The sequence below is a fragment of the Lactuca saligna genome, chromosome 4 (assembly GCF_052625555.1).
Source record: "Lactuca saligna cultivar CGN05327 chromosome 4, ASM5262555v1, whole genome shotgun sequence".
In the NCBI taxonomy this organism is placed as follows: Eukaryota; Viridiplantae; Streptophyta; class Magnoliopsida; order Asterales; family Asteraceae; genus Lactuca; species Lactuca saligna.
In genome coordinates this window covers 333202206-333226668 of record NC_136420.1, presented here as the reverse complement: position 1 = coordinate 333226668, position 24463 = coordinate 333202206, and the positions used below count along the sequence as shown (strand labels likewise).

At 36.4% G+C, this 24463-nt stretch overlaps 2 protein-coding genes across 3 annotated transcripts; both read left to right on the top strand.

Annotated features, from left to right (window-relative positions):
- Positions 1 to 4857: 4857 nt before the first annotated feature.
- Positions 4858 to 7213, top strand: EMB506 (Ankyrin repeat family protein). The gene is made up of 8 exons (XM_078992975.1): positions 4858 to 5156; positions 5382 to 5800; positions 5898 to 5977; positions 6094 to 6192; positions 6337 to 6435; positions 6533 to 6631; positions 6710 to 6808; positions 6901 to 7213. The coding sequence occupies exons 2-8, from the start codon at positions 5398 to 5400 to the stop codon at positions 7003 to 7005; spliced, it is 984 nt and encodes a 327-aa protein (XP_078849101.1). The 5' UTR covers positions 4858 to 5156; positions 5382 to 5397; the 3' UTR covers positions 7006 to 7213.
- Positions 7214 to 11886: 4673 nt separating this feature from the next.
- LOC145044141 (uncharacterized) lies at positions 11887 to 14191 on the top strand. Of its 2 annotated transcripts, none has more exons than XM_078992973.1 (10): positions 11887 to 12031; positions 12232 to 12377; positions 12511 to 12669; positions 12757 to 12810; positions 12890 to 12988; positions 13092 to 13184; positions 13465 to 13608; positions 13682 to 13789; positions 13869 to 13920; positions 14018 to 14191. In XM_078992973.1, the coding sequence occupies exons 2-10, from the start codon at positions 12291 to 12293 to the stop codon at positions 14050 to 14052; spliced, it is 831 nt and encodes a 276-aa protein (XP_078849099.1). In that variant the 5' UTR covers positions 11887 to 12031; positions 12232 to 12290; the 3' UTR covers positions 14053 to 14191. The 2 variants fall into 2 exon arrangements, with proteins under 2 accessions (XP_078849099.1, XP_078849100.1); XM_078992974.1 differs by lacking the exon at positions 11887 to 12031 and adding an exon at positions 12038 to 12140.
- The last annotated feature ends 10272 nt before the right edge of the window (positions 14192 to 24463 follow it).

Sequence of the window (24463 nt, the reverse complement as noted above, 5' to 3'; positions counted from 1 at the left end):
GAAATGAACTGAGAGAAGACTTTAGACGCAACCGAGGTGGTCGTCGGGTGTCCGGGAATGGTTGAGGTTCGAAAAAGTGATTAAACATTGTATATAAAGAGTGATATGACCAATCCGATTAAGGGTTGATTGTTGGGTTAATCGGATTTATGAATGTAGGGGCATTTTAGGAAAGTTATATATTTAAGTTTTGTTTGATTATTTTAGAGTTTGATAAGGTTTCTATTTTACTTAGTTCATCTTTTACATTTAGAGTTTGAGTATGATACTATCTTAATTAGTATAAATAGTTGTAGTCGTTTGTTTTGTTAATGTAATTTCCGGTGCTTCTATTTAGTTAACTTTGTTAGCAAGCAACTTGTTTCTTTTTTCTGTTTCATTTAGTTTTGTTTCTTTGCCTTGGTGCACAAGGTGCAACTTTTTTGTTTACAATTCATCCCTTTAAACTGTGGCCTTCGTGGATAAATAAAGTAAATACTTTTCATATTAAGGGACTTGATGAAAACTATACCTTGATTAGTGGGTTTAGGCATGCTACATTGGTGAATCCGAATTGAATTGCCAAATACTTCCTTAAAAAGTTGAGTGTCAAGCTAAGAATGAAAGTTAGAAAGTCGAAATATGAAGTTTATATGTGTAGTGTCAAAAGAAAAATTCTATAGGGAAAAAAGAAAGCATTGGAAATTATAAATGGGAAGCTGATAGAACATTATATATATATATATATATATATATATATATATATATATATATATATATATATATATATATATATATATATATATATATGGGACTATGCACACGAGATCATCAGATCTGACCCCAAGAGTACAACCAAAATGGGTATTATTGTCAATCCGAATGTATGCACATAACTTCATAGGGTTTATATGTATTTCAAGGCAATCAAATATGGGTGGAGTAGGGATTGTGGAAGAGTTATTGGATTGGACAATTGTTTCCTTAAAGGGGAATGCAAAAGTAGCCAACAAATTCTCATGTTTAGTTAATCTTAATTGTGGATGCTCTCGGTTTCTAGGCTTTTAAACTAGCCCAAATTGAGCCTTATACTGTGATTCAAAAGTGTATACACCAAAATCTTCGGTTGAGCTTTAAAGACTACATGTGCACTTGGTTAGTTTATGCATAACATCTGTATCTTTATACCATCGTATTTTTTGAGGTGTGGTATGTTGGTTTTCTTGCTAAATACTTGGCCAGGAAACTCTAATAATCAAATAAGGTGTCCATAATGACCTTTACTTATAGGGTAATGGTGTTAGTTCTTCTATTGACCATTATGTTGACATTAGTATAATTGATGTTTAAACAATGTTTTGAGGTTAGTTGTTGTAGTTATGGTTTGAGTAATTGGTGTTGTTTCGATGTTTGGAAAAGTGAGCAACGAAGGTGTTACGAATGTTTGTAACATCCGTGTTTCCAAGTATTTTCAGTTATGGCTTAAGTTTAAAAAACTTTATTTTTGGTCCTTACGCGGGGGGTAACCTATGGGTATGTCAGGCGTAGTTCATTAAAGGGTGTCATGGACTCCTTTGAGTACGTAGATCCCAAGACCTAATTTTTAGGGTTTAGACCCTATTTAAAGCACCTTAAGCCCTTGAGACCTTGCTTACCTTTAGCCCCCACTCTCTCATTCTATCATTGCAAAACCCTAACCCTTAAGAGCTTATTTTGGACCTTTAGATTGTTCTTGGTGTATTGCGGAAGAAGAAGGAGTTCATTATTGCTGATTGGTTGGCTTTGAGCTTGTAGATCCAGAGTTTTCTTTTCATCTGCTAACTTCTGTAGGCATAACTCTTATACCTTTATGGTTCTATGGTTTAGATCTATGCTAGGGTTTAGTTTTGCATAACTTTTGGTCCCATGGTTTGGTTCTTGTGAGTAAAAGATACTCTAGTGCTCAAGTTTGTCACTTTATGTTGTGTTTTAAGGAACTTGTGTCATAAAAATGAAGTCTTTGTTGCTATTTCTCACTCATGGAAGAGTTTGAGGTTATTAAAGAGTATTATGGACTTAGGGTTTGGATTTGGGCTCTATTAGCCCATGCAAAAGCTTAAATTTGTCGAATTTATCATTTAAGACCTTCCTAAGATTAAGATCTATAAGTTGGACGTATAGTCTTTAAGTATTAAGAGCTTAAAGTGGTTTTGGACAATAGAGGATTATGCAAGGCGTAACCTATGAGTACGCATGGCATAACGAGTTTTTCTCGTTTCCTTGTCTATGGTAACCCAGTATGCAGGACATAATGGGGGAGTATGCATGGTGTACTCTTATAAGTGCATTTTGGGCCTTGGCCCATGCTTAGTTGAGTCTATTTTGGAAAATGGTAGAATGGTCTTTTACCCTCAGTAAGAGATATATGATTTGGGCCTTGATTATGGGTTATTACCCTAATTATTAATTAGAGTGGGTTTTGGATGTGTTCAGTGTGAGGATCCCTTGTAGCAACAAGCACGTGTGTGATTCGGTTATCTTCAGTTTGAGGTAAGTCTTCTCACTATGCTTGTGGTTCGAATGCACCAATGTCGGCCCATTGAATTGTGTATATAGGATGTTAGTTGTCTTTATTACTCTTGCATGTTTGTATGATTGGGTTGAGATAAACCCCAAGGTTGGGCCCATTATTATATGATCGGGTTGAAATAAACCCCAAAACTGGACCCATGATTGTATATTGGGTTGGAATATACCCTAAGGTTGGGCCCAACTGTATGTTTGATATGTGGTACTTTGGGGAACTCACTAAACTTTATACGTACAGTTTATGTTTATAGTTTCAGGTACTTCCGGTACAAGAGGGAAGGGCCCAGCGTAATGGCATGACATCCCCCTTATGATTTCATGCTTATGATTATTTGTACTTTATTGATTTTGACATTTTGTATTGTGGAATACTTTGAGACATCTGATGTATGAAACTAATGGCTTTTAAAACGAAAATTTTTATCATTGGTTTTTGGTCGTTACAATGTTAATCATATAAGATTGATTGTTGGAGTACCCTTAAAAGCTCATTTTTAATAGATGTGATTTAAATTGGATTCACCCTTCTACCTGTCATCTATGTTCCGTGATCGTAGTGATTATTGTAGTGGATGACACCAATGACGTAACTCGGTCTTGGAGAAAGAGAATTAATGATGGATGGATAGAGATCTTGCGTCTTCCTAGTTGAGGTGGAAGCTCAAATACATGTTGATCACAATGGAAAGACTGCAACAGTAGTAGTAATATGGGTGGTGTACTAGGATTATACTTCGATGTTCAGGTTAGTGATATTCCCAACAGAGTATTAAGGAATGATATAAGGAGTTTTTAGAGAATGATAGTTGTCTCGAATGGAGGAAGTATTTCTAACGTTGATGAAGGGGAAATTTATTGTTACATTTTACTAATTTGTGCCTTTGTCGTATATACTTTTTACAGGTGATTGTGGGAGGCGCACAATCCTTTTGAGGGAATTAGGTGGAACGCTTTTGGCACTCTTGCATTACTTTGGTTCCATACATTTGGTGTTTTCTTCCTTGCTTTGGCTTATGAGGTGTCACCGCTTGTCTTGGCGTTTGACATAAGTTGAGGAGCTAATTGTTCGGCTCTTGGGCCTATTAGGGTGGTACACTAGTAGTATGTAATTTACAAATGCATGAATTTACAAATTATTGGACCATTAATCACAACTACATTAACCAAATTGCAAGTGCATGAAAAGTAGTAGTGTATTAAAAATGAATGTTGCCTCATATCCACAAAAAAGAAAAGAAAAAAAAAAACAGTAAGAGTTGTCTTTTTTGATATAGGTAACGGTTTGTAGGGATGTAAACAAGTTGAATTAGTACTGGCTACTTGAGCTCATCTCATTAAAAGCTCGAAAAGAGTCAGGCCTTAACAAGCCAAAGCCTAGAATAAAACCCGATCATGCATGTGACGCCTCATTTAAACTCGTGAGTTTAAACGAGCTTTTGTATAATATAATTTTTATTATATATATATATTATTATTTATTACTTATATATTAAAAAAAATATGAAAAAATAACTAGTTGAACGGGGTCTTTAATGAGCTTCACGAATAAACGAGCATTAATGAGCCGATGTCGAGCTTCAGATATATGTTTCACGAGCCAAGCTTAAGATCGAGATTGAGCCTCTAGACTCTTAACAAGCTCGAACTTTTATAAATTTAAATGAGTGGCTCGATTAACGTCAAGGCTCAACTCAACTCCTTGACATCATAACTGTTTTAAAATTGTTTTTTCAAGATTGTAAAAGCAAACATGGAAATTGACATACCTGTCTTCGTGGATATGGTTTGGTAAACTCATTTTTAGCTAATGACAAAGTGTATATGTTGTGGTAAATATAAACATCTCCAAAGCTTAACAAACACATATGCATGGAAAAAAGTTTTGGGAACGTAAAATGGGAGTTTGGAACACTTTTAAGTTCAATCCCACATCTAAATGTATCTTATAAACAGTTAGTCTGAAATATCATAACCCAACCCAAAACGATTTAGCTCACATCTTATATGACCCATATAATTGATATTATTGTGTAGGAATGATTTTCTAAAAAATAAAAGTTATACGTATCCATATTTGTTATAATAATAATATACAGCACACTAATAATTTACAAATTAAGTTCTAAAAAAGTTGATAAAAAGCGTCGGGCCATCTGGACCAACCGACAGAAATTCTGTTTTGATCCGAAACAGATTTGATGATTTGAACATTTTATTCAACATTCATCTGGCCCAACTTCCCTAGGATAGCTTACGTTTGTCCTCGAGATACGTCTCTTTATAGACTACACTACAGAGCCCATAATTCCTAATTAGTTCTTTATAGACTATACATTTCTACATTTCAGCTATATCTTCAAATACGAACAAAAACTGCTTGATTTCTCGTTTCACTGTTCATATGAATACCTGCAATAATCGGAATATCGGATAGGAGTTTAAAATTGAGGAATCATTGGTTCAAGGCTTCCACTTATATCTTCCACAGAACGCTAATGGCGAGAGTATACAGGATTCAATAGCGAATTTTTGGGGAAAAAAAATCAGTTTTGAACAATTGTGGTGAGAACCGGTGATTAACCAAGAGTAGACATTTCTAGCTCCTCAAGGTATGTCGTCTGGGTTCATAAGTTTGTTATTTGGGGTTGATTGTGTGTTTACAAGATTACTCTTGAGGTAAGTTGAATGTAGAATTAGCTGGTTGGACTTGTAATTCAATGTGTAGCTTTATCTTCCTATGAGCGCCAGGTGTTCGATGTAATGTCCAAAAGAGATGTTCTCTTTGTTTCCATAGGTTCCTTCTTCTCTGATATAACATCTACCTTTCCATGCAGATTGACCTCAATAAAAATGGTGGTATTATCATGCTCAACAACACACTCTTCAATACATCTTCCCTTCCATTCTTCTGTTGTTACTATTACTCCAATTCCATGTAACTGCACCAGTATCAATTTCATTCAAATGATTACTCACCCTATCCTTATAGAAAAAACATCTAGGTTTCCTGCAATTAGGGGACAATTTTACCCTAAATTTTGTGCAATCAATCCACACCGAACTTCTTCCACTACCCACTTAGGAAACTGGGAAGATCCTGTTAGTAGTGATAGTGAAACTGATGAAGAAGATGACATTGAAGAGAACAATCTTGACTTTGAAAGTGATTGGGAGGAAGAAAAGGATGCTTCAGAAACCCAAATTAATATGGAAAGTTTGTCCACAAGCCAGATAGAGGAAGATTTAAAAAGAGGTTTATCATGATATTATTATACCCCTTTGTTTTTTTTTTTATGGTTTAAATCGTGTTCTATAAGCTGAAAGTGGAAAATTTGTTTTTATGATTGCAGAGGTTGAACAACTTCTGTCACCTGAAGAAAGAGCAATCTTGCAACAAAATGAATCTCCTAATTTGGACAAAATATCAACGGTGTGTTTTAAAATCATAATATGCATTCTGACTATAAAAAAAAAATGTTTGTTTTTTTATTGGCTTTTAAGCACCGAATTTGATTTTTTTTTTTTTTTTGAGATTTTGTAACTCAGGAAAAGTGGAACCCTTTGCATACATTGGCCTTATCAGGGCAGATAAAGTTCATGGATAACCTTTTAGAAAATGGATTTGAGATTGATGCAGTTGATAAGGTATTTTTTTTTTTTTTATATTTAATGGATCCAATTAGTGAAATTTAAAACAACTTATCTAAAAATCATATGGGTCAAAGTCAATTAGTCAAACCGAAAGTACATTGCTATTTCTTGTATTTTAATCCGTTTAATGCAAAGCAGGAAGGACAAACTGCTCTTCACAAAGCAGTTTTAGGGAAAAAAGAGGCTGTGATTAGTCATCTTTTAAGAAAAGGTGCAAGTCCTCATGTTCAAGATCTGGTGGGACCCACCCTTCTCCTTCAACCTCCATTTTCCATATCATTATTCATTTCTTTTATTTCTTCTTCAAAAAATTACTAAAATACCCTTGTGATAGAGTGGTGCTACTCCACTTCATTATGCAGTTCAAGTGAGTGCCATGCAAACGGTTAAGTTGCTCATCAAATGCAAAGTTGACGTGAACGTTGCTGATAACGTAATAATATAAATATTTGATTCTTTTATTTATTTCTTACTTTTTGTTAAAATTTAATTCAATCTTATTGTTTTATAGGAAGGGTGGACCCCATTGCATGTTGCAATGCAAAGTAGAAACAGAGACATAGCAAAAGTTTTGCTTGTGAATGGTGCAGACAAGACTAGAAGAACTGAGGTTAGTAAAAATTTTATAACAAATTGCAAGAAATATAAAAAAAATGGATCGTTATATAAAATAATAATTTAATATATTCATTTTTTTTTCAGAATGGGAAAACACCTCTTGATTTAGGGTTATGTTATGGGAAAGAATTCAAAGCATATGATCTTGCCAAATTACTAAAGCTTGTGCCAGCAAACAATTATCACTGATGCCACGTGTCATGTTCATATGTTCTTGTTTTGTTATTCCACATATTTGATGTTCAAGAATCGATAGAAATCATCTTGAATTACGTGAGATTTATATGTATTATTTGTAGAACTGTATCAAATAACAAAAATGGTTTTGCAAAAATAGGCACACGCAATGAAATGTTTTACTTCTTTCATGAGAAAATATATAATACTCTCCTCTAAACTTGTTTGTTTAGATTTTTGATTTTTGTATTCCATGTATTTAAATTGTGTGGTATTTTTTTACAAACGTTTTAGTTGATTATCGAGTTATTGTATTTGCTACTTTCGATTTTTGGCTTCCTAAACATCCGGAATTTGTTTATGTGGAATAGGAGTTTTATGAGTTATCGCAGGTCATAATGGTGTAATAAAAAAAGAAATCGTTTGTTCGCTGGGTGTCTCATTTTTATTATTTATTTATTTTTTTTTATTTTTTTTAATTTCATGACCAAATGGTTAAATTGGTAAAATTTTGTTGCTTAAGAGGGTGTTTGGATTTATAGCTTATTAGCGGTGAGAGAAAACAGCTTTTGCAAAGTGTTTGTATTAAAAATAAGCAATAAGCTACACACGGGGGGAGGGGGGGAATGCTTTTTAAATTTCTTTTATTTAATTTATTCCCGCTGCAATAAACTGATTTTTAATGTTTTATATCCAAATACTTAAACTTAACTTATAGCGGTAGGGATAAACAATAAGCTACATTATTTTAGAATGAATGATGGGCTGGGCCACCTCGAATGGCGTGAGTCGCATGCGGGGAGACCTGCACCTACGGTTTTTAGGGGGATCTGGTCGAAAGACCGACCGACGCCCACCCGACTAGAGGGACTGAGAAATTAATAAAGTACAAAACTTATTTTCAAGCTTTAGATTATTCTGATCGTTTAGAGTGCGATCGCAGGGTCACTGAATGAAGTCATAAGCTCCCTTTTTTTCCCTATCCAAACACTCTCTAAATATGGTTTTGCTTCTTATTATTGAAGTATTACATACTTAATCCAACCAAACTAGATCTTTTATTAGAAGATATTTTTTATTCATAGCCAATTTTTATTATTTTTGTGGTTATAAAAATTATAAAGAATTTATTTTTATCATTAGAAAACTAAGATTGTATTAATATGCCATGTTATGTTTAGTTGGTACAATTTTATTAAAATGACCTAAAGCATATCCAACTCACTTCTATATACTATTTTTCACTTGATTTCTCACTCCATACTTCTTCAATCTCATGCCATTTTGGTATTACTTTGTATGTATAGTAATACTATTTATTTTGATTTAAAAGATTATTATTGAAGTTAATCCAACCAAACCAGATCTTTTATTAGAAGATATTTTTTATTCATAGCTAACTTTTATTATTTTTGTGATTATAAAAATTATAACGAATTTATTTTTATCATTAGAAAACTAAGATTGTATTAATATACCATGTCATGTTTAGTTGGTACAATTTTATAAAATGACCTAAAGCATATACAACTCACTTCTATATATTACTTTTCACTTGATTTCTCACTCCACAATCCATAGTTTTAGAGTTTTACAATTTTGCCCTAAAATTTTTATATTTTAGATTTTGTCAACAAATAATCTTAAAAGTTACCCATAAACTTTTTTATTTTAGACTTTAGCTACATAATAGATTTGATCTCTAAACTTTCGTAGGTTTGTACTTTCCACCACTTACTTTGTCGAATGTCACTTTTCATCTCATACTGTGTAAAATATTATTTTCACCTCCTCAATTTTAAACATTGATATTTTTCATCTATTTACATTTTGTATCTTCGCATATTTGCATGTTTAACATGTTTGATCCTTACGTAGAAAATAAATTAAAAGAACGGTCCTTGTAATCTATATATAGGTCCTTGTGCAAAATTATATTTACATGAATGATGCATATGTTTAAAAAATTACATAAATGCTCATTTCTTATCAGGGGCAGACACAAGATTTCATAGTAGGAGTTGCACGGAAAGATTAGGGGTTGCACGATAGTATAAAAAAATAAAAAATTTTAAAAATTTCGAAATTTTTTCCACTGCGACCAGAAAATTTAGGGGTTGCCAGTGCCACCCGGAACCCCCTAAATCCGCCACTTTTTCTTATAACAAAATTTAAAATGTGAGTTTTTGTCCCTAAGTAAAGAATGAATTGTGAAAATGATTCATGTGTGTGTTTTTAAACAATCCTTGTAAGCTTGTAAGCAAAACCTTGTCTGCATCCCCATGAATCGGGATGTGCATTTTCTATTGTTCATAAAAATAAAGCTTAATATATGCAACTTAAATTATAAAAAAAAAAAAAAAAAAAAAAAACTGATATAATGTAACATGTTATTTTTATAATTTTATGATAATATAATTTATAAATTTATAGTAATAAAAATATATTATACGTATAATACAAGATGGGTTTGACAATATATATAGAGTTACAAAAATAAATACAAACGAAGTAAAATAAAGATTGATAAAAGCTTATATAGAAAACAAAATTAATATTAATTATTACAATATTATAATAAAAAATAAATAAAAACATATTGTTATTTATGGTATTGAATTGTAAGTAAAAATGAAGAAAAAAAAAGACAAAATTGCAAAAATGGTCCCTGTGGTTGGCAAATTTATGTACTTTTGGTCCAAAATGAAATGTTGGTGCACCACTTGTCCAATTTTGAATACCATATGTGATTTTGGTCCCTATGATTGACATTTTTGTGTGGTTTTGGTCCACACCCAACTTAAAAAGACGGATATACCCTTATATTTCGTTTATTTATTTCTTTTTCAATATATTATTATTAAAAGAAAAAAATAACACCTACCCCACCCCTCCTACTCACCTTTACCCTCCCTCCCTCTCTCTCTCTCTCTCTCTCTCTCTCTCTCTCTCTCTCTCTCTCTTTCTCTCTCTCTGCAAAGAGCGTGGTTGTTGGGTACTTCCCTTTCAATCGTTTCCCTGAAAAACCCAAACCACCATACGCCCCTCCCATTTGCTACCTTTTGGCATTCAATCGATCAGCAACTTAGAGAATCCTTCCTTTGTTCTTCTTTATCTTCATCAATTTTATAGCTCCACCATCGATTTCCTGAGAAAAAAACGGATGCTGCTTCAACCCTAATCATATTCCAAGATTCGTAGGTATCCACATTGGCGCCACCTTGATACAACCAGTGATCGAGGAGTTTGTATCCAACGAAGATGGTGGCGGTGATTTTGGGGGTGGTGGAGTATTTTATGATGTGATGTGATGTAACAGGTAGGCGAGGCAGAGGTTTTGTCTTTTGATGCGGAGGGGAGAGATGGAGGAAGAACAGGGGAGAGAATGAGGTTTTAGTTGAGAAATATGCTGAAGAATTTAGTCTACAAAACCCCTTTCGTTTTCTTCAAATGGGTTCATTGCCTACTCTGCCCTCAATTTGTTGGGTTTCAAAATGAAAAATATGGTATGCTGGTTATAAAATTAAAATCCTAGGAATGCAATGATTGTATTTTGCTAGATTTCAAAATCATTTTTGATTTCTTCCATAAATGTGTTTTGTTGGTTTTAAAATTGAAATCCCAGCAACTCAACATTCAATTTAATTGACTATGGTTTGCTTTTTTGTTCTCACTGGTTGAATTAGGGACGACTTCAACATCCAATTTCTTTTGTTTCACCTAAATGCGAGAGAAAGATGATAAAAGATTATCGGTTAGTTCTTGCCGAAGCTGCAACTTCTCGAAAAACAAGACTTGCCTCCTTCATCTATAGCCTTCTGTATAGAGATGGGGAAGGAAAGATGGATCCACCACCAGCGGAGTCTAGTTAATCGACGTGTGTCAAATTTTGACGAAGTTTTCTAACACTGGTGGTGGTGATGTTGATTGGTTTTTGTGGGTGTTGTGTTGGGGGAGAAGAAGCAAATGAATTAACTGATAAAGGTGTTGACTTGTTATCAACTTTGACCAGTTTAAGCTTGAGCAAAAATACGTTTTCTGGTGATTTACCAGAACTACAAGATTTGCAAACAGTTTGATCATTTTGTATCTGAACAATAACTCGTTTTCTGATCGAATCCCAGTCAAATACAGTCAACTCAACCACCTTCAAGAACTCGATCTTTTTATTGTGTGTGTTTCTTTTGTTAAGAGAGAAATTACAAATGAAAATATAAATTAAATCAATCTATGTATTTCTGGAATTAAAGAAAATGAAAAATATAAATTGTAAGGGCATAACTGTCTTTTTAAGTGTGTAGGGACCAAAAACAATAAAAAGATCCAAAATTGGACCAGTAATGCACCAAGGTATTGTTTTGGACCAAAACTGCAGAAATTTGCCAACCACAGGGACCATTTTTGCAATTTTGTCAAAAAAAAACCTTATATGATATATTTGATTACACACAATTATAATAAGGTGAACATTTGGACAGTTAGATCGAACCAGCCAGGAACCCGACTTTGATCTTGACCAGGACTAGTAGTAGGTCTGATCATCAGTTCTTTAAATCATGCTTAATGGGTCTGGATACAAAACCGGGTAGGTCCAGTCCAGGTCTGTGCCCGATTCAATGGATATTTATTTTAAAGCAATAGATAAACTAACTTTGGTAGGACTTGTAGCACTTAAAGTTGTGCCAGTTTATTAGTAAAAAACTGAAAAACCCAAACCGGAAGCTAGATCCAGATCCGATAAGCAAGTACAATCTACAGTCTACCAATTTCTATTAGACCGGTCCACCCTACTTCAACGTGTTGTACCATGTGGGCCGGTCCAAGAGCCGGTTCTGGTCCTAATACTGACGCTAGGACTTTGGGCTGGGCCATAAATGTCTGCCATGGATGAAGACATGAAGTCGTCGACTACTTCGATATTTTTCGCGCCAATAAGCCCAGTACCTATTCAGGAATCGTGCAACATTTTCCGTCATTGTCGAGTTCTTCTTTGGATTGACTGTTTACTTCGCTTCATGCAATTCAGTGGATTTAAAAGGTATATATGTTTTGTTGATCTTCAGTAACAACTATGTATTCGATATCTTTGAACTATTGTAATACGACACATCGCTTATTTGGTAATAGATAAAAGGGGAATGATTAGGGTACAGAACTGCAGATTGCTGTTTCTGATTTTTCCTGCACTATCAATCCGTAAATTGGCTTTACTATTTCACTTTTCAATGATGATTTCAGGTGAGATTTAGTGTTTGGGGTTATAACTAGGGCAAAATTTTGATTCTCCACAATCATTAATGGAGGACGAGAAGGACGCGTTTTACGTTGTGAGGAAAGGCGACATTGTTGGCGTGTACAGGAGTTTGAATGATTGCCAGTCTCTGGTAAACTTGTTTTGATTTCATCTTCATCTTCTTTCGAATTCCAGTATTCATCCAGTTACTTCTGCTAATCTTCATTTTTTTCACCTCATACACAATGTAAGTGACTTACCCTAATCTTTGAACAATCATCCAGCTTTGTGGTCCAGATGTTGATGTTTTCAAAGGCTATCGATTGTCTAATGTTGCTGAAAAATTCCTCTCCTCACATGGACTCAATAATGCAATCTATTCCGTTGGTGTTTCTAATGTCCAAGGTGACCTTTTTGGACAACTTATTCCCTGTCCATTTCAGGTTAGACTTCTTCATTCTTCATTCATCTGAATCTTGATATCTTTATATCTTTATTTTTGTAATGTTCATGAGTTCATCATGTTTCAGCAACCAGCTTCCATTAAAGCTAACAGCAAGACACCTATAGAGAAGAGAATGAAGGTAATGTTGCAATTTGTTTGTATTGCATCATAAACTTCTTTCCTGTCTAAATTTTATGATTTGTGTTTTTTTTACACAGAAAGATGTTGTTGGATCAACTTCATTATCAGAAGCTCCTCAAAGAAAGTTACCCGAAACAGAAAGCTTTATAGAAGCTTTACCAGTTTCTGCTTATTGTGTAAGTTTTCACACCATTGAGTTGAGTCTTCATGTTCTTCATTTCCATTATATAATAATCTTTAATAATCAACTAAAACTGTCTTTAATCTTTATGTTCTTAGTGCTCCTGTATTCTTGAGTTTGATGGTGCAGCCAAAAATAACCCTGGACCTGCAGGTGCTGGTGCTGTCATCCGTGCAGTAGACGGAAGTCTGGTATATAAATATTGAACTTTTCTCACATTCTTCCAAATATACCCCTTATTAGTTATAAAAAAACAAATCTTCTACGCGCCCTTTTATGTCATTTCACGTATTTCAACTACTTTTACCAAATATCATCTTTTAGCAGCTAGTCCGCCAAACATAGCTTAAAGTCTGTTTCTTTTTTAGAACTAAGTAAACCATCTCAAGTTCTCAAGTAGATAAAATGACTGTTTTACCCTTATATTGCAAAATCAAATGTTCAGAATATTCAAAAATTTGAAATTTGTAGGTTTATCGTCTGCGTGAGGGTTTAGGTGTTGCAACCAACAATGTGGCTGAATATCGAGCTGTGATTTTAGGGTTAAGGTATGCTCTGGAGAGAGGGTTTAGACATATTCGTGTGCAAGGAGACTCTAAACTTGTTTGTATGCAGGTATTTTTTTTTTTTTTAATTATAAATTTATATATTTTCAAAAACAATATGTTAATTTTTTTTAAGAAAACAGGTTAATGGGGTGTGGAAGACGAAAACACAGAACATGACTGAGTTGTGTAAAGTGGCAAAGGAGTTGAAGGAGAAGTTTTTATCTTTCCAGATTTGTCATGTTGAAAGGGTACATATTTTTATCATATATCTTTATTTAATAATATGCAAATACATTTCACTTTTTTTTAAAAAAAAAATATTGGCAGGAGTACAACTCTGAAGCAGATGCCCAAGCCAACCTGGCTGTATATCTCCAGAGTAAGAATGTCTCTAGATATTTTTCTTTAGTCAGTGTCAGTGTCAGTATTAGTGTTAGTGCCAGATATGTAATATCTTATATCTTATATCTATACAGGTGGTGAAGTTCAGGAGGAAGTGGAGAGGAGATAGTTTAATTTGAACCTTTTCTAAAATGTCCACTAACAACTCTCTTTACTTTTGGGTCCTTCGAATGTAATTCGCAAATGCAAGAAACGATATTTTATTAAAAAAAAAAAAAATAGCATAAGGGGTTGTTTGGTTCGCAAAATTCGGTATTGGGTGGGGATGAGTATGTCATTGAAAGTATCAGGGGGAGCATTTGCCTTAAGTCAAGGGCTTCATGATTTATTCATCATAGTAGATTATATATACACATGACATATATCCTTGAAGTATTTTTGACTAAAAAAACATAAATGACCATAAACAAATGCAATTCTAAGACAATAGGGGTATACTCTTTGGCCTATTTAGGATTATGAAATGATCCTAACTACACACATGTTGTATACTACAAAATATACGACAGAAAAATGACAAATTCTTGATTAAAAAAAAAAAAAAAAACAATGCTTTTGACCTAACCGATCAAGACTCAAAGAGGTGTTATTAACCAGTAAAAAACATAATTTTTTCTTTAACAAAAAACTAAAAAAAAAAAATCATGTATGAAGGGATATAATGTTGATAATAGTTTAACCTATTAAAAGACAAACATCCATCCACTCATAGATACATATTTAGATTTTATTCCCAGAGAACATAGTCTAAAAATTAATAACACATGCTACATATAATATATATAAATTACTGAAACCAAATCTCACTTGCTCATCAACTTGGCCAAATAGTTGAAACCTTTATATGGATCCATTGTTGTACTATTGATGATCCACCAGCATTTAATATAATATTGTATGAAGAAAAAAGAGAAAAAATTGTCACGTTAAGATGGATATGAATCATATGATGTTTTGAAGTTAAAACTTTTTCCTCAATGGTTTTTTTTTTCGAAAAAAATAAAATACATAAATATTCCTCTAAGACATGCATTAAAAAGAAATCAAATTTCTATCTTGAATTTTTTATATATGCAAAATTTTCTATCCTTTACATGCATATATTCAATTTGCATATTATGCAAATCCAGTGAAAAAAAAAATCGTTTGCTTTTAGTTTTTTCCGGAGAATCTTAAATAAATCAGGATTGAATTTTTTCTTGTTATTGTTATTGCCAAATATTTTGGGAAATTTTTAATAAAATCCTAAATTTATTTTTTAATAGAAAAATCACAACTATTTAACTTTTTTAATAGAAAAGCCCAAAAAACCGACAAAATTATTTACTTTAACCCCTTTTGATGTATTCAGCAGGTTATGAGATCAAATCGTTAATTTTTCTAAAATAATGAATTTTTTTTTCCAAATTTCGTCAAAATTTATATATAATATATAAACGTATTTTCATGTATTTATATATGTTTTTATGTATTTATATATATTTTTTAGTTTTTATATGTATATGTTTACGTATTTTTATGTATTTTAAATATATATATATATATATATATATATATATATATGTATTTTACATATTTTTTATGTACTTTTATGTGTTATTTTTTTATATATTACGTATTTATATGCATTTTTATGTATTTATGTATTTTTTTTAGTTTTTTTTATAGATGCTTATGCATTTTTATGTATTTTAAATGTATAAACATATTTTTTTTTACGTATTTATAGGTATTGTTAGGGTGCAAACTTCAATGGATGGTGTCTTAGGCTTTACCCTTTGTGATATGAGTTTTTGGGTTGAGCATATATATATATATATATATATATATATATATATATATATATATATATATATATATATATATATATATATATATATATATATATATAAGTATTTTACATATTTTTTATGTACTTTTATGTGTTATTTTTTTTATATATTACATATTTATATGCATTTTTACGTATTTATGTATTTTTTTTAGTTTTTTTATAGATGCTTATGCATTTTTATGTGTTTTAAATGTATAAACATATTTTTTTTTACGTATTTATAGGTATTGTTAGGGTGCAAACTTCAATGGATGGTGTCTTAGGCTTACCCTTTGTGATATGAGTTTTTAGGTTGAACGTACCTATATATACTTTTATAGTTTCCATGTGCAGGTTTGAGAGAGCTTTCACTGTATAGATTTCTAGTCTCTTTCTCTCTTTCTCTCTCTCTCTCTCTATATATATATATATATATATATATATATATATATATATATATATATATATATATATATATATATATATATATAGAGAGAGAGAGAGAGAGAGAGAGAGAGTAGTGTAGTAAGCAAGCAAATGCCCCTAAATTTTTTGTACTCCCCCCTATATACAAATTGTGCTTAAACTTTAGATAGGATCTTATCGATTATGCATTGATTCTTTAATTCCACATTTTTCATCTTTATTAGGATCCTACATGTGGTATCAGAGCTTAATCTTGAAGGTTTAACAAATTTTTCGAGATCAACGATCCTAGATGGCAATATCTTTGGTGTGTAATCGACTTGAATATTTGAATTTCATGGCGAGTCTCTCTATTGCATCTTTTTGTGAAATACCCGGTTTCGAACCGCTTCATTACCGCTTCATTATTCGGGGTTATGGCCCGATCATTAGTTATCATAAGGATTGGGAGCTTGGGAAAGAAAGGTTTTGGCCCCTTTTGGATGAGGATGTTAAAGTCTAAGTGGTTCGAGTGTTTGATGGTGTTTCGGACCCCAAGGGCATAATCGTAATTGGTTATCTCGGTCCTTTATGAATTTTGGGTTTGGTTCGGGGAACTTCAAGGCTATGATGGGTTGCTAGAAGTGTAGAGCTTCTAGCCACCTTTCTATAGATATAAAGTTCATCAGAAATGGACTTATATCGAGTAAGTTATGGCCTTAGAAATATTTAGGGTTTTGGAAGGAACCTTAGTACGCAAGGTGTACCAAGGGAGTACGCATGGCGTACAACTGCGAAGATCAGTACATATGGTGTAGAGAGGCATACGTTGGGCATAATATGAAGGTTGGTGCGGGGGTGCGAAGCCTCGTACACTGGGCGTACAAGGAGTACGTTGGGCGTACGAGGGTAAGTTGGAAAACCCTAATTTTTGTGTTGTGCCATATATATGCTTAACGACAGTCCATTTTGTTCATTTCTAAGACAACCTTCATGCTCTAAAACCCTAATTCGACCCCCTATCCCTTGTTTGGTGATTTAGAAGCTCTTGTGAGATTTATGGAACGTTTTGTGGATCTAGAAGAAGAAGGGTGAAGAATTGAGGACTTGTTGTTTGAAGGAAAGCTTTAAGATCCAACATTTGCACCTCATTTTGGTAGCTTGGGAGGTATAAAGTCACAACCTTGCCTTTTCATTTCATAGATCTTCTTCTTGTTTTATTTTTGGTCATTTTGACCCTTTTGGTGGATGGTTGGGAGTCTAAGTCGTTTGTGAAGCTTGAAATTGTAGATCTAGTAATATCATGGGTTCCTTGGGCATAAAGGTGCAAAATTTATCTGATTGTAAATAACAAAAGCCCAATCGAATTAAGCCCAAATTTCACTATATGACTATCTATTGGTGCCAGATGACTATTGCATGAATACAATCACACATACCATACAGTTTGAACAATCTTAGGCTAATAGATTCAATCCCACAACAGTTAGACCCAGACAAGAGTTACACAGCAGGACTAAACCCCTTACCCTAAGATCATTTATACCATGCAACATGTGACTTAGCGTATTCACTCAATAGTCAGTTCCCACGTGAAAGATTCATACCATAATCAATAAGAGATTCTATGAGAGACAAGGCATCATATAACCAGGCAATTCTATCATGCAATTCCTGAAGATCCCTAGCCTATCACTAGAATGATGTTCTAACATATCACAATATCAAAGAACAGTGTGGTAAATTGGGGTCAACTTACTAGCTTTGGTTGATCGTACACATCGCATACTCTTTTGGTTATTTTGAAAATCATTTTTAAAATATTTTTCCATAGTTTGAGACTAGATTCACACGAGTGTTCCTCCAATTCACTCAAACCAAGGCTCTGATATCATCTTGTAACATCCATAAAATGTTAAACTTTTCAAAGCAACTCTTTTTCTATAGAAGTGTTTACAAAACCCATTGTTTCCAAAACATTATTTAAAACCATAATCGTTCTCAACATAGTTTTCAAAACTTTGTTATTATCAGAGTATCCCAGGTAGTCCTACAGTATCACAGGTAGTCCTACAGATCTACCAGACTAGCATATCAAAACTAGCATGCATATCTATACCATACTCAACATATCAACAATATCAAATTATCAAACCAATGGGTCAGCCTTGGTGCCTTCGACCCGAAAGTACAATGAGGAAAACTCACCTCGAATACTGAAGTTCACTGCAATAATCCTTAGTTGCTGCCCCGATGACACCTCCGATCTATCAGATCAAATAACACCCAATTAGCAATTGGGTTTCATTCTAAGTCCCACCATCCCTACTTAGGGTAAAATGACCATTTTAACCCTGACCCAACATGTGTTGGATTAGATGTCTAAGCCCATAACTATAATTGATATGTACTTGACCCGATAGTAGGGGTGTTCACGATCCGGTTTTTTTTCAATTTTTAGGTCAAACCGAAGCCAAACCGTTAGTAACGGTTTTTGTCAAGCAAAAACCGAAGCCGAACCATTGAAGATTTAAAAACGAACCAAACCAAACCGTTACCAACGGTTTGAATCCGGTTTGGTTTCACAGTTTCGGGTTTTTAGGCCCATTTTAATCGAGTCCATTAGACTAATTTAGTAAAAAAAAACTGCATAATTAAAGCTATTAAAACAACTAAAATTCTATCATAAATTGTTAAAAAAAATGATTTATTAAGCTGTCAAAACAACAAAAAAAACTACCAAAACAGTAAATAAAAAGCAATAAATGAAAACATCAAACATTGTTCCATTACATCAAACATTAGACTAATACACGCAACCATTACATCAAACATTCAGAACTGTAAATCTCTGTGAAACTGTGTAACCGTGAATCTGTGATGGAGTTGTGAAACTGTGAATCTGTGAATCTGATAAAAAAAAGAATCAATCAAAATAAATAACGAATTTCATTAGAATAAATAACAAATTTGATCAAAACTATCAATCAATAGAAACGAATTTCATCAATTGATTATCAGTTAAATATGGGAAACAAAACAATCACTTGAGTGTGTGATCCTGTGAACTCGATATCAACATAAAGTTTCAAAAGATTCTTCACAGGATACTGATCAGAGAGTTGGTGCCCCTCAAAAAGTGTACTGGTAGCAAAAGATGAGCCACTGCACACACACAAGTAAAAAGACATAAATACCCTTTGTAAGCATATAACATACAATGACAGAATTAACAAATCATTTGATAAATACCTCTGAGGCATCCAAAAATTCAAGACTTCAACCATTTGGCTCTTAATTAAGGGTTCCTAATGTACTCTGCACTTGCCATGAATATAATAATCAAGTTCATACAATCATCTTGCCAAAGAAAAATACAAGTGACTTGGTTGACCAAAACTTGTTTTTTGAGTATGTATAACCCTGATGTTTATGTATTTTATTTCAGTATGGCGATTACGCGACATGGAGCAGAAGGTTCAGGGTCCGGATCAGGATTAGGATCAGGCTCGGGTGCGGGATCCGAGCAGGTTGATGACGGGCTATGTGAGTTCATCGCGTCGGAGATCACGAGAGGTGTCCTTGCGGCGACCTCGATCATTTTCAGGTCGATTAAGGAGGGGATTATTGAGCTGATGGAGGATCGCCTCCGGACATTTAGGGGTGACTTGGCATCCAGCCAGTCGGGTTCGTGCACACTATCCTTCAAGGACTTCAGGGGGAGTGGTGCGCCAGACTTTCGCGGGGTGAAGGACCCCATTGTGGTCAGGAGATGGATTGTAGACATCGGGTCTGCACAGTTGACAAGCTTTTGCCCGGAGGGCTCGAATGTCCGCTTTGTGGCGGGTTGTTTAAGGGAACAGGCTAGAGATTGGTGTGAGTTAGTGAGTGATTCACTGGGGCCCCCAGCCATTGAGGCTATGACTTGGTCAGATTTTAAGACCATGATCAGGGTCGAGTTTGCGCCAGCTGTGGAGCTTCAGCAGCTGGCCAGGGAGTTTCTTGATATGAGGTAGACTACTGAGACTGTGGCGGAGATCACCGCCAAGTTCCGAGAGAGGGCCTTGTTGGTACCTTAGTATTTTGTGGATTAGGAGAAGTGGAAGACCCGCTATCATGATATGTTGATGGCTGACATTCGGGAGCATGCTACCTATTCTGCTTGCCCGACTCTAAATTCCATGGTTGCTAGGACGAGGGAGAGGGAGATTGATTTAGAGCACCTCAGGAAGAGAAAAGCAGAGACAAGACATGTTGATGGGGTTTTAGGGAAGAAACCCAAGGGGTTCAACGCTAGGTTGAAGGGCTAGCAGGGCCGAGACCGTTGTGGGAAATACGGTAGGTCACACGAGGGAGTTTACTGCACTGGGTCGGGATCAAGCTGCTATAAGTGCGGCAAGACCGAGCATTTTGGCATGGATTGTACTGACCCTGCCCCTGCTTTTCAGATGTCAGACCTGATTTGCTTCCATTGCAATTAGAAGGGCCATAAAAAGGCCATCTGCCCCAGGTTGACAGCAACAACAACAACGCCAATTGTGGCGCCAACTCCAGCGACTACACGGGTTACGAATGGTCGGAAGGTCAAGTCAGAGGCTCCAGAGGTGAGGAGCCAAGCTTTCCAATTGACATCCGAGGAGGCACACGCCGCACCCGTTGTGGTGACGAGTATGGTTTCTTCTCTCTAACTTTTTTTATGTCGCTTGTGATATTGATGTATTATGCTATATGTTTTGTTTAGGATCGTTCCATGTGAACGGTATCCCGGTTCAGGTGTTGTTTGATTCGGGTGCTACCTGATCATTTGTCTCTCTTGCACTTAGCAAGAGTTTTCCTGAGTCTTTGGGCATGTTAGATTGCCCTATAGAGGTCGAGATTGCGGACGAATGGTCAGTGCGAGCATCAAGGATTTTCAGGGATTGTGTTTTGAGGTTGTACGAGGAGCGCTACTTGGTAGATTTGGTTCCCATACCCTTATGGGGGAACAAGGTTATTATAGGGATGGATTGGTTGAGCCCCAATGGGGTAGTGATCGACTTTGCACAACAGTTGGTTCAGATCAGGACCCAGTGTGGGGGAGAGCTGGTGATTCAGGACGTGAGGCCATAACGCTGACCGACTTGATGTTCAGCAGCAAGGGATAGGTGCTACCTCCAGCAGGGTTGTGCATGGTATGTTGCCTATGTTATGGATACCCAGGAGGCGGGTCAGGCGACGATGAGTGATGTGCTAGTGGTACGAGAGTACGCGGATGTATTTCCAGAGGAGCTGTCTGGGTTACCTTCGGAGAGGCAGGTGGAGTTCAGGATCGACCTGGTGTGGCTCCAATAGCCAAGGCACCGTATCGGTTGGCTCCTCCTGAGATGCAGGAGTTGTCTACACAGCTACAGGAGCTGTTAGACAAGGGATTTATTAGACCGAGCAGTTCACCTTGGGGAGCCCCGATTCTATTTGTTAAGAAGAAGGACGGGTCACATCGGATGTGTATAGATTACCGGGAGCTGAATAAGGTAACAATGAAGAACCGTTACCTACTCCTGAAGATTGATGATCTCTTTGACCAGCTTCAGGGAGCATCTTGGTTCTCCAAGATTGATTTGCGTTCAGGATATCACCAGATGAGGGTCAGAGAGGAGGATATGCAGAAGACTGCCTTTCAGACACAATATGGTCACTATGAGTTTGTGGTGATGCCTTTCGGGCTCACCAATGCTCCATCCGCGTTCATGGATCTCTTGAACCGTGTGTGCGGACTGATGTTAGATCAACCTGTGATAGTTTTCATTGATGACATCTTGGTCTATTCCAAGACTAGGGAGCAGCATGAGGAGCGCTTGCGAGAGGTGTTAGATACCCTGAGGAGGGAGAGCTTGTATGCCAAGTTCTCCAAGTGTGAGTTCTGGTTGTGCAAGGTGAAGTTTCTTGGGCACCTTGTCAACCAGAACGTGATTTTGGCCGACCCGACCAAAGTGGAGGCCGTGATGAGATGGGAGATCCCGAGGTCTCCATATAAGATTCGAAGCTTCCTGGGACCGTCAAGTTATTATCGGAGATTCATTCAGGACTTATCAAAGATAGTCATGCCCTTATACCGGTTGACAAGCAAAGTCGTGGTCTTTTGCTGGGGGCCTGAGCAGCAGGCCACATTCGAGATATTGAGACAGAGGTTGTGCGAGGCGCCAATCTTATCCCTATTGGAGGGCGTGGAGGATTTTGTGGTTTATTTTGATGCGTCCATGTCACATTTGGGCGTTGTATTGATGCAGAGGGGGCATGTTATCGCCTACGCTTCGAGGCAGTTGAATCCTCATGAGGCGAACTATCTGACGCATCACTTGGATTTGGGACAGTTGTTTTCGCTCTCAAGATTTGGCGTCATTACCTCTATGGGGTCCATTGTACTATTTACACGGACCATAAGAGTTTGAGGTACCTTATGGATCAGTCGAATCTGAACATGAGGCAACGTTGGTGGCTTGATATGGTGAAGGATTACGATTATGAGATCCTCTACCACCCGAGGAAGGTCAATGTCGTGGCCGATGCGCTTAGCCGCAAGGTAGCACCGATCAGTGACATTTGCATGAGGATGACCGTGGTGACTCCGCTGTTGGAGCGGATTCGAGAAGCCCAGCAGGAGGCTATGAAGGAGGAATATCGTAAGAGTGAGCGTATCGTGGGCCAGGTTTCCTCCATTGATTATGACAACCGTGGATTATTGACTCTACATTGTAGAGTGTGGGTCCCATATCATGGAGGTGTACGCTAGGTATTGATGGATGAAGCGCACAAATCCAGGTTTTCTATCCATCCTGGGGCGACGAAGATGTACATGGATCTTCTATTATTGGTAGCCCTGCATGAAGAGGGATGTAGCTTGGTTCGTTGAGAGATGCCTGGCCTGCAGGAAGGTTAAGGCCAGCACCAAAGGCCTCAGGGCAAGACCCAGCCGTTGGATATTCCGCTGTAGAAATGGGAAGATATCACTATGGATTTCATCACAAAGCTTCATAGGACTACGCGGGGAGTGAATTTGATTTGGGTCATCGTGGATCGGTTGACCAAGAGCGCCCATTTCATTCCGATTCAGTAGAACATTTCGACCGAGAAGTTGGACGACATCTATATCAGAGAGTTAGTGGCTCAGCATGGGGTGCCAACTTTGGTGATTTCCGAAAGGGATGTGCGGTTCACTTCCAGGTTCTGGAAGAAGTTTCATGACGAGTTGGGTACTCGTCTGCACTTTAGCACCGCTTTTCACCCGCAAACGGATGGTCAGAGTGAGCAGACCATCCAGACTCTGGAGGATATGTTGCGGGCGTGTGTTTTAGACTTCAGAGGTAGGTGTGATATTTACCTTCCTTTGGCTTAGTTTTCCTATAATAACAGCTATCAAGCGAGTATTAACCGTCCTCGCTTCGAGATGTTGTACAGGAGGAAGTGCAAGGCCCTGATATGCTGTGGTGAGGTTGGCCAGAGGGTCATGGGGAGTACCAAAGTGGTACTCAAGACTACAGAGAGGATCCAGCAGGTGTAGAGCAGGCTTCAGACTGATCAGAGTTGGTATAAAAGTTATGCCGACAGGCGTCGTTCGGACCTGGAGTTCCAGGTCGGGGATATGGTGCTCCTGACGGTGTCACCTTGGAAAGGCGTCATTTGGTTTAGGAAGCGGGGAAAGTTGGGCCCCAGTTAAATTGGACCTTTTAGGGTCATCGCCCGGGTGGGTAAGGTGGCGTATAGGTTGGACCTACAAGCCGAACTCAGTCAGATTCGTAGCACTTTTCACGTCTCCCAGCTGTGGAAGTGTCTGGTAGACGATTAGGCAGTGGTGCCTTTTGAGGACATTCGAGTGGATGCCAGCCTAAATTACATCGAACGACCAGTAGCTATCCTCGACATGGAGTCGAAGAATCTGAGGAACAAGAGGGTTGACCTGGTGAAGGTGCAATGGCAGCACCGCAAGGGACCAGAATGGACTTGGGAGCCGGAGGACGAGATGAGGGATCACTACCCCGAGCTTTTTCAGGACTCAATAGCAGACTTCGAGGACGAAGTCTAAAATAAGCGGGGGAGATTTTAACACATGGTTCCTGGTACATAATTAATTTCAAGTATTTTTGTATTCTACTCTGGGACTCGCCGAGTTGGAGGCCCAACTCGTCGAGTAGACTCGTCATTATGCGGGGGTTTTAGTGATCTACTCAATGAGCTGGGGGACCGACTCGACAAGTAGGAGCTGTCTAGACAAAACCCTAATATTTAGGGTTTGCACCCTATTTAAACACTTTATCTAGTCCCAAAC

Coding starts and splice junctions, on each gene's coding strand:
- LOC145044141 (XM_078992973.1), top strand. CDS start 12,291: ATGGAGGACGAGAAGGACGCGTTTTACGTTGTGAGGAAAGGCGACATT. Junction 12,378..12,510: donor TGAATGATTGCCAGTCTCTG/GTAAACTTGTTT, acceptor ACAATCATCCAG/CTTTGTGGTCCAGATGTTGA. Junction 12,670..12,756: donor TTATTCCCTGTCCATTTCAG/GTTAGACTTCTT, acceptor ATCATGTTTCAG/CAACCAGCTTCCATTAAAGC.
- EMB506 (XM_078992975.1), top strand. CDS start 5,398: ATGGTGGTATTATCATGCTCAACAACACACTCTTCAATACATCTTCCC. Junction 5,801..5,897: donor AGAGGAAGATTTAAAAAGAG/GTTTATCATGAT, acceptor TTATGATTGCAG/AGGTTGAACAACTTCTGTCA. Junction 6,436..6,532: donor GTCCTCATGTTCAAGATCTG/GTGGGACCCACC, acceptor CCCTTGTGATAG/AGTGGTGCTACTCCACTTCA.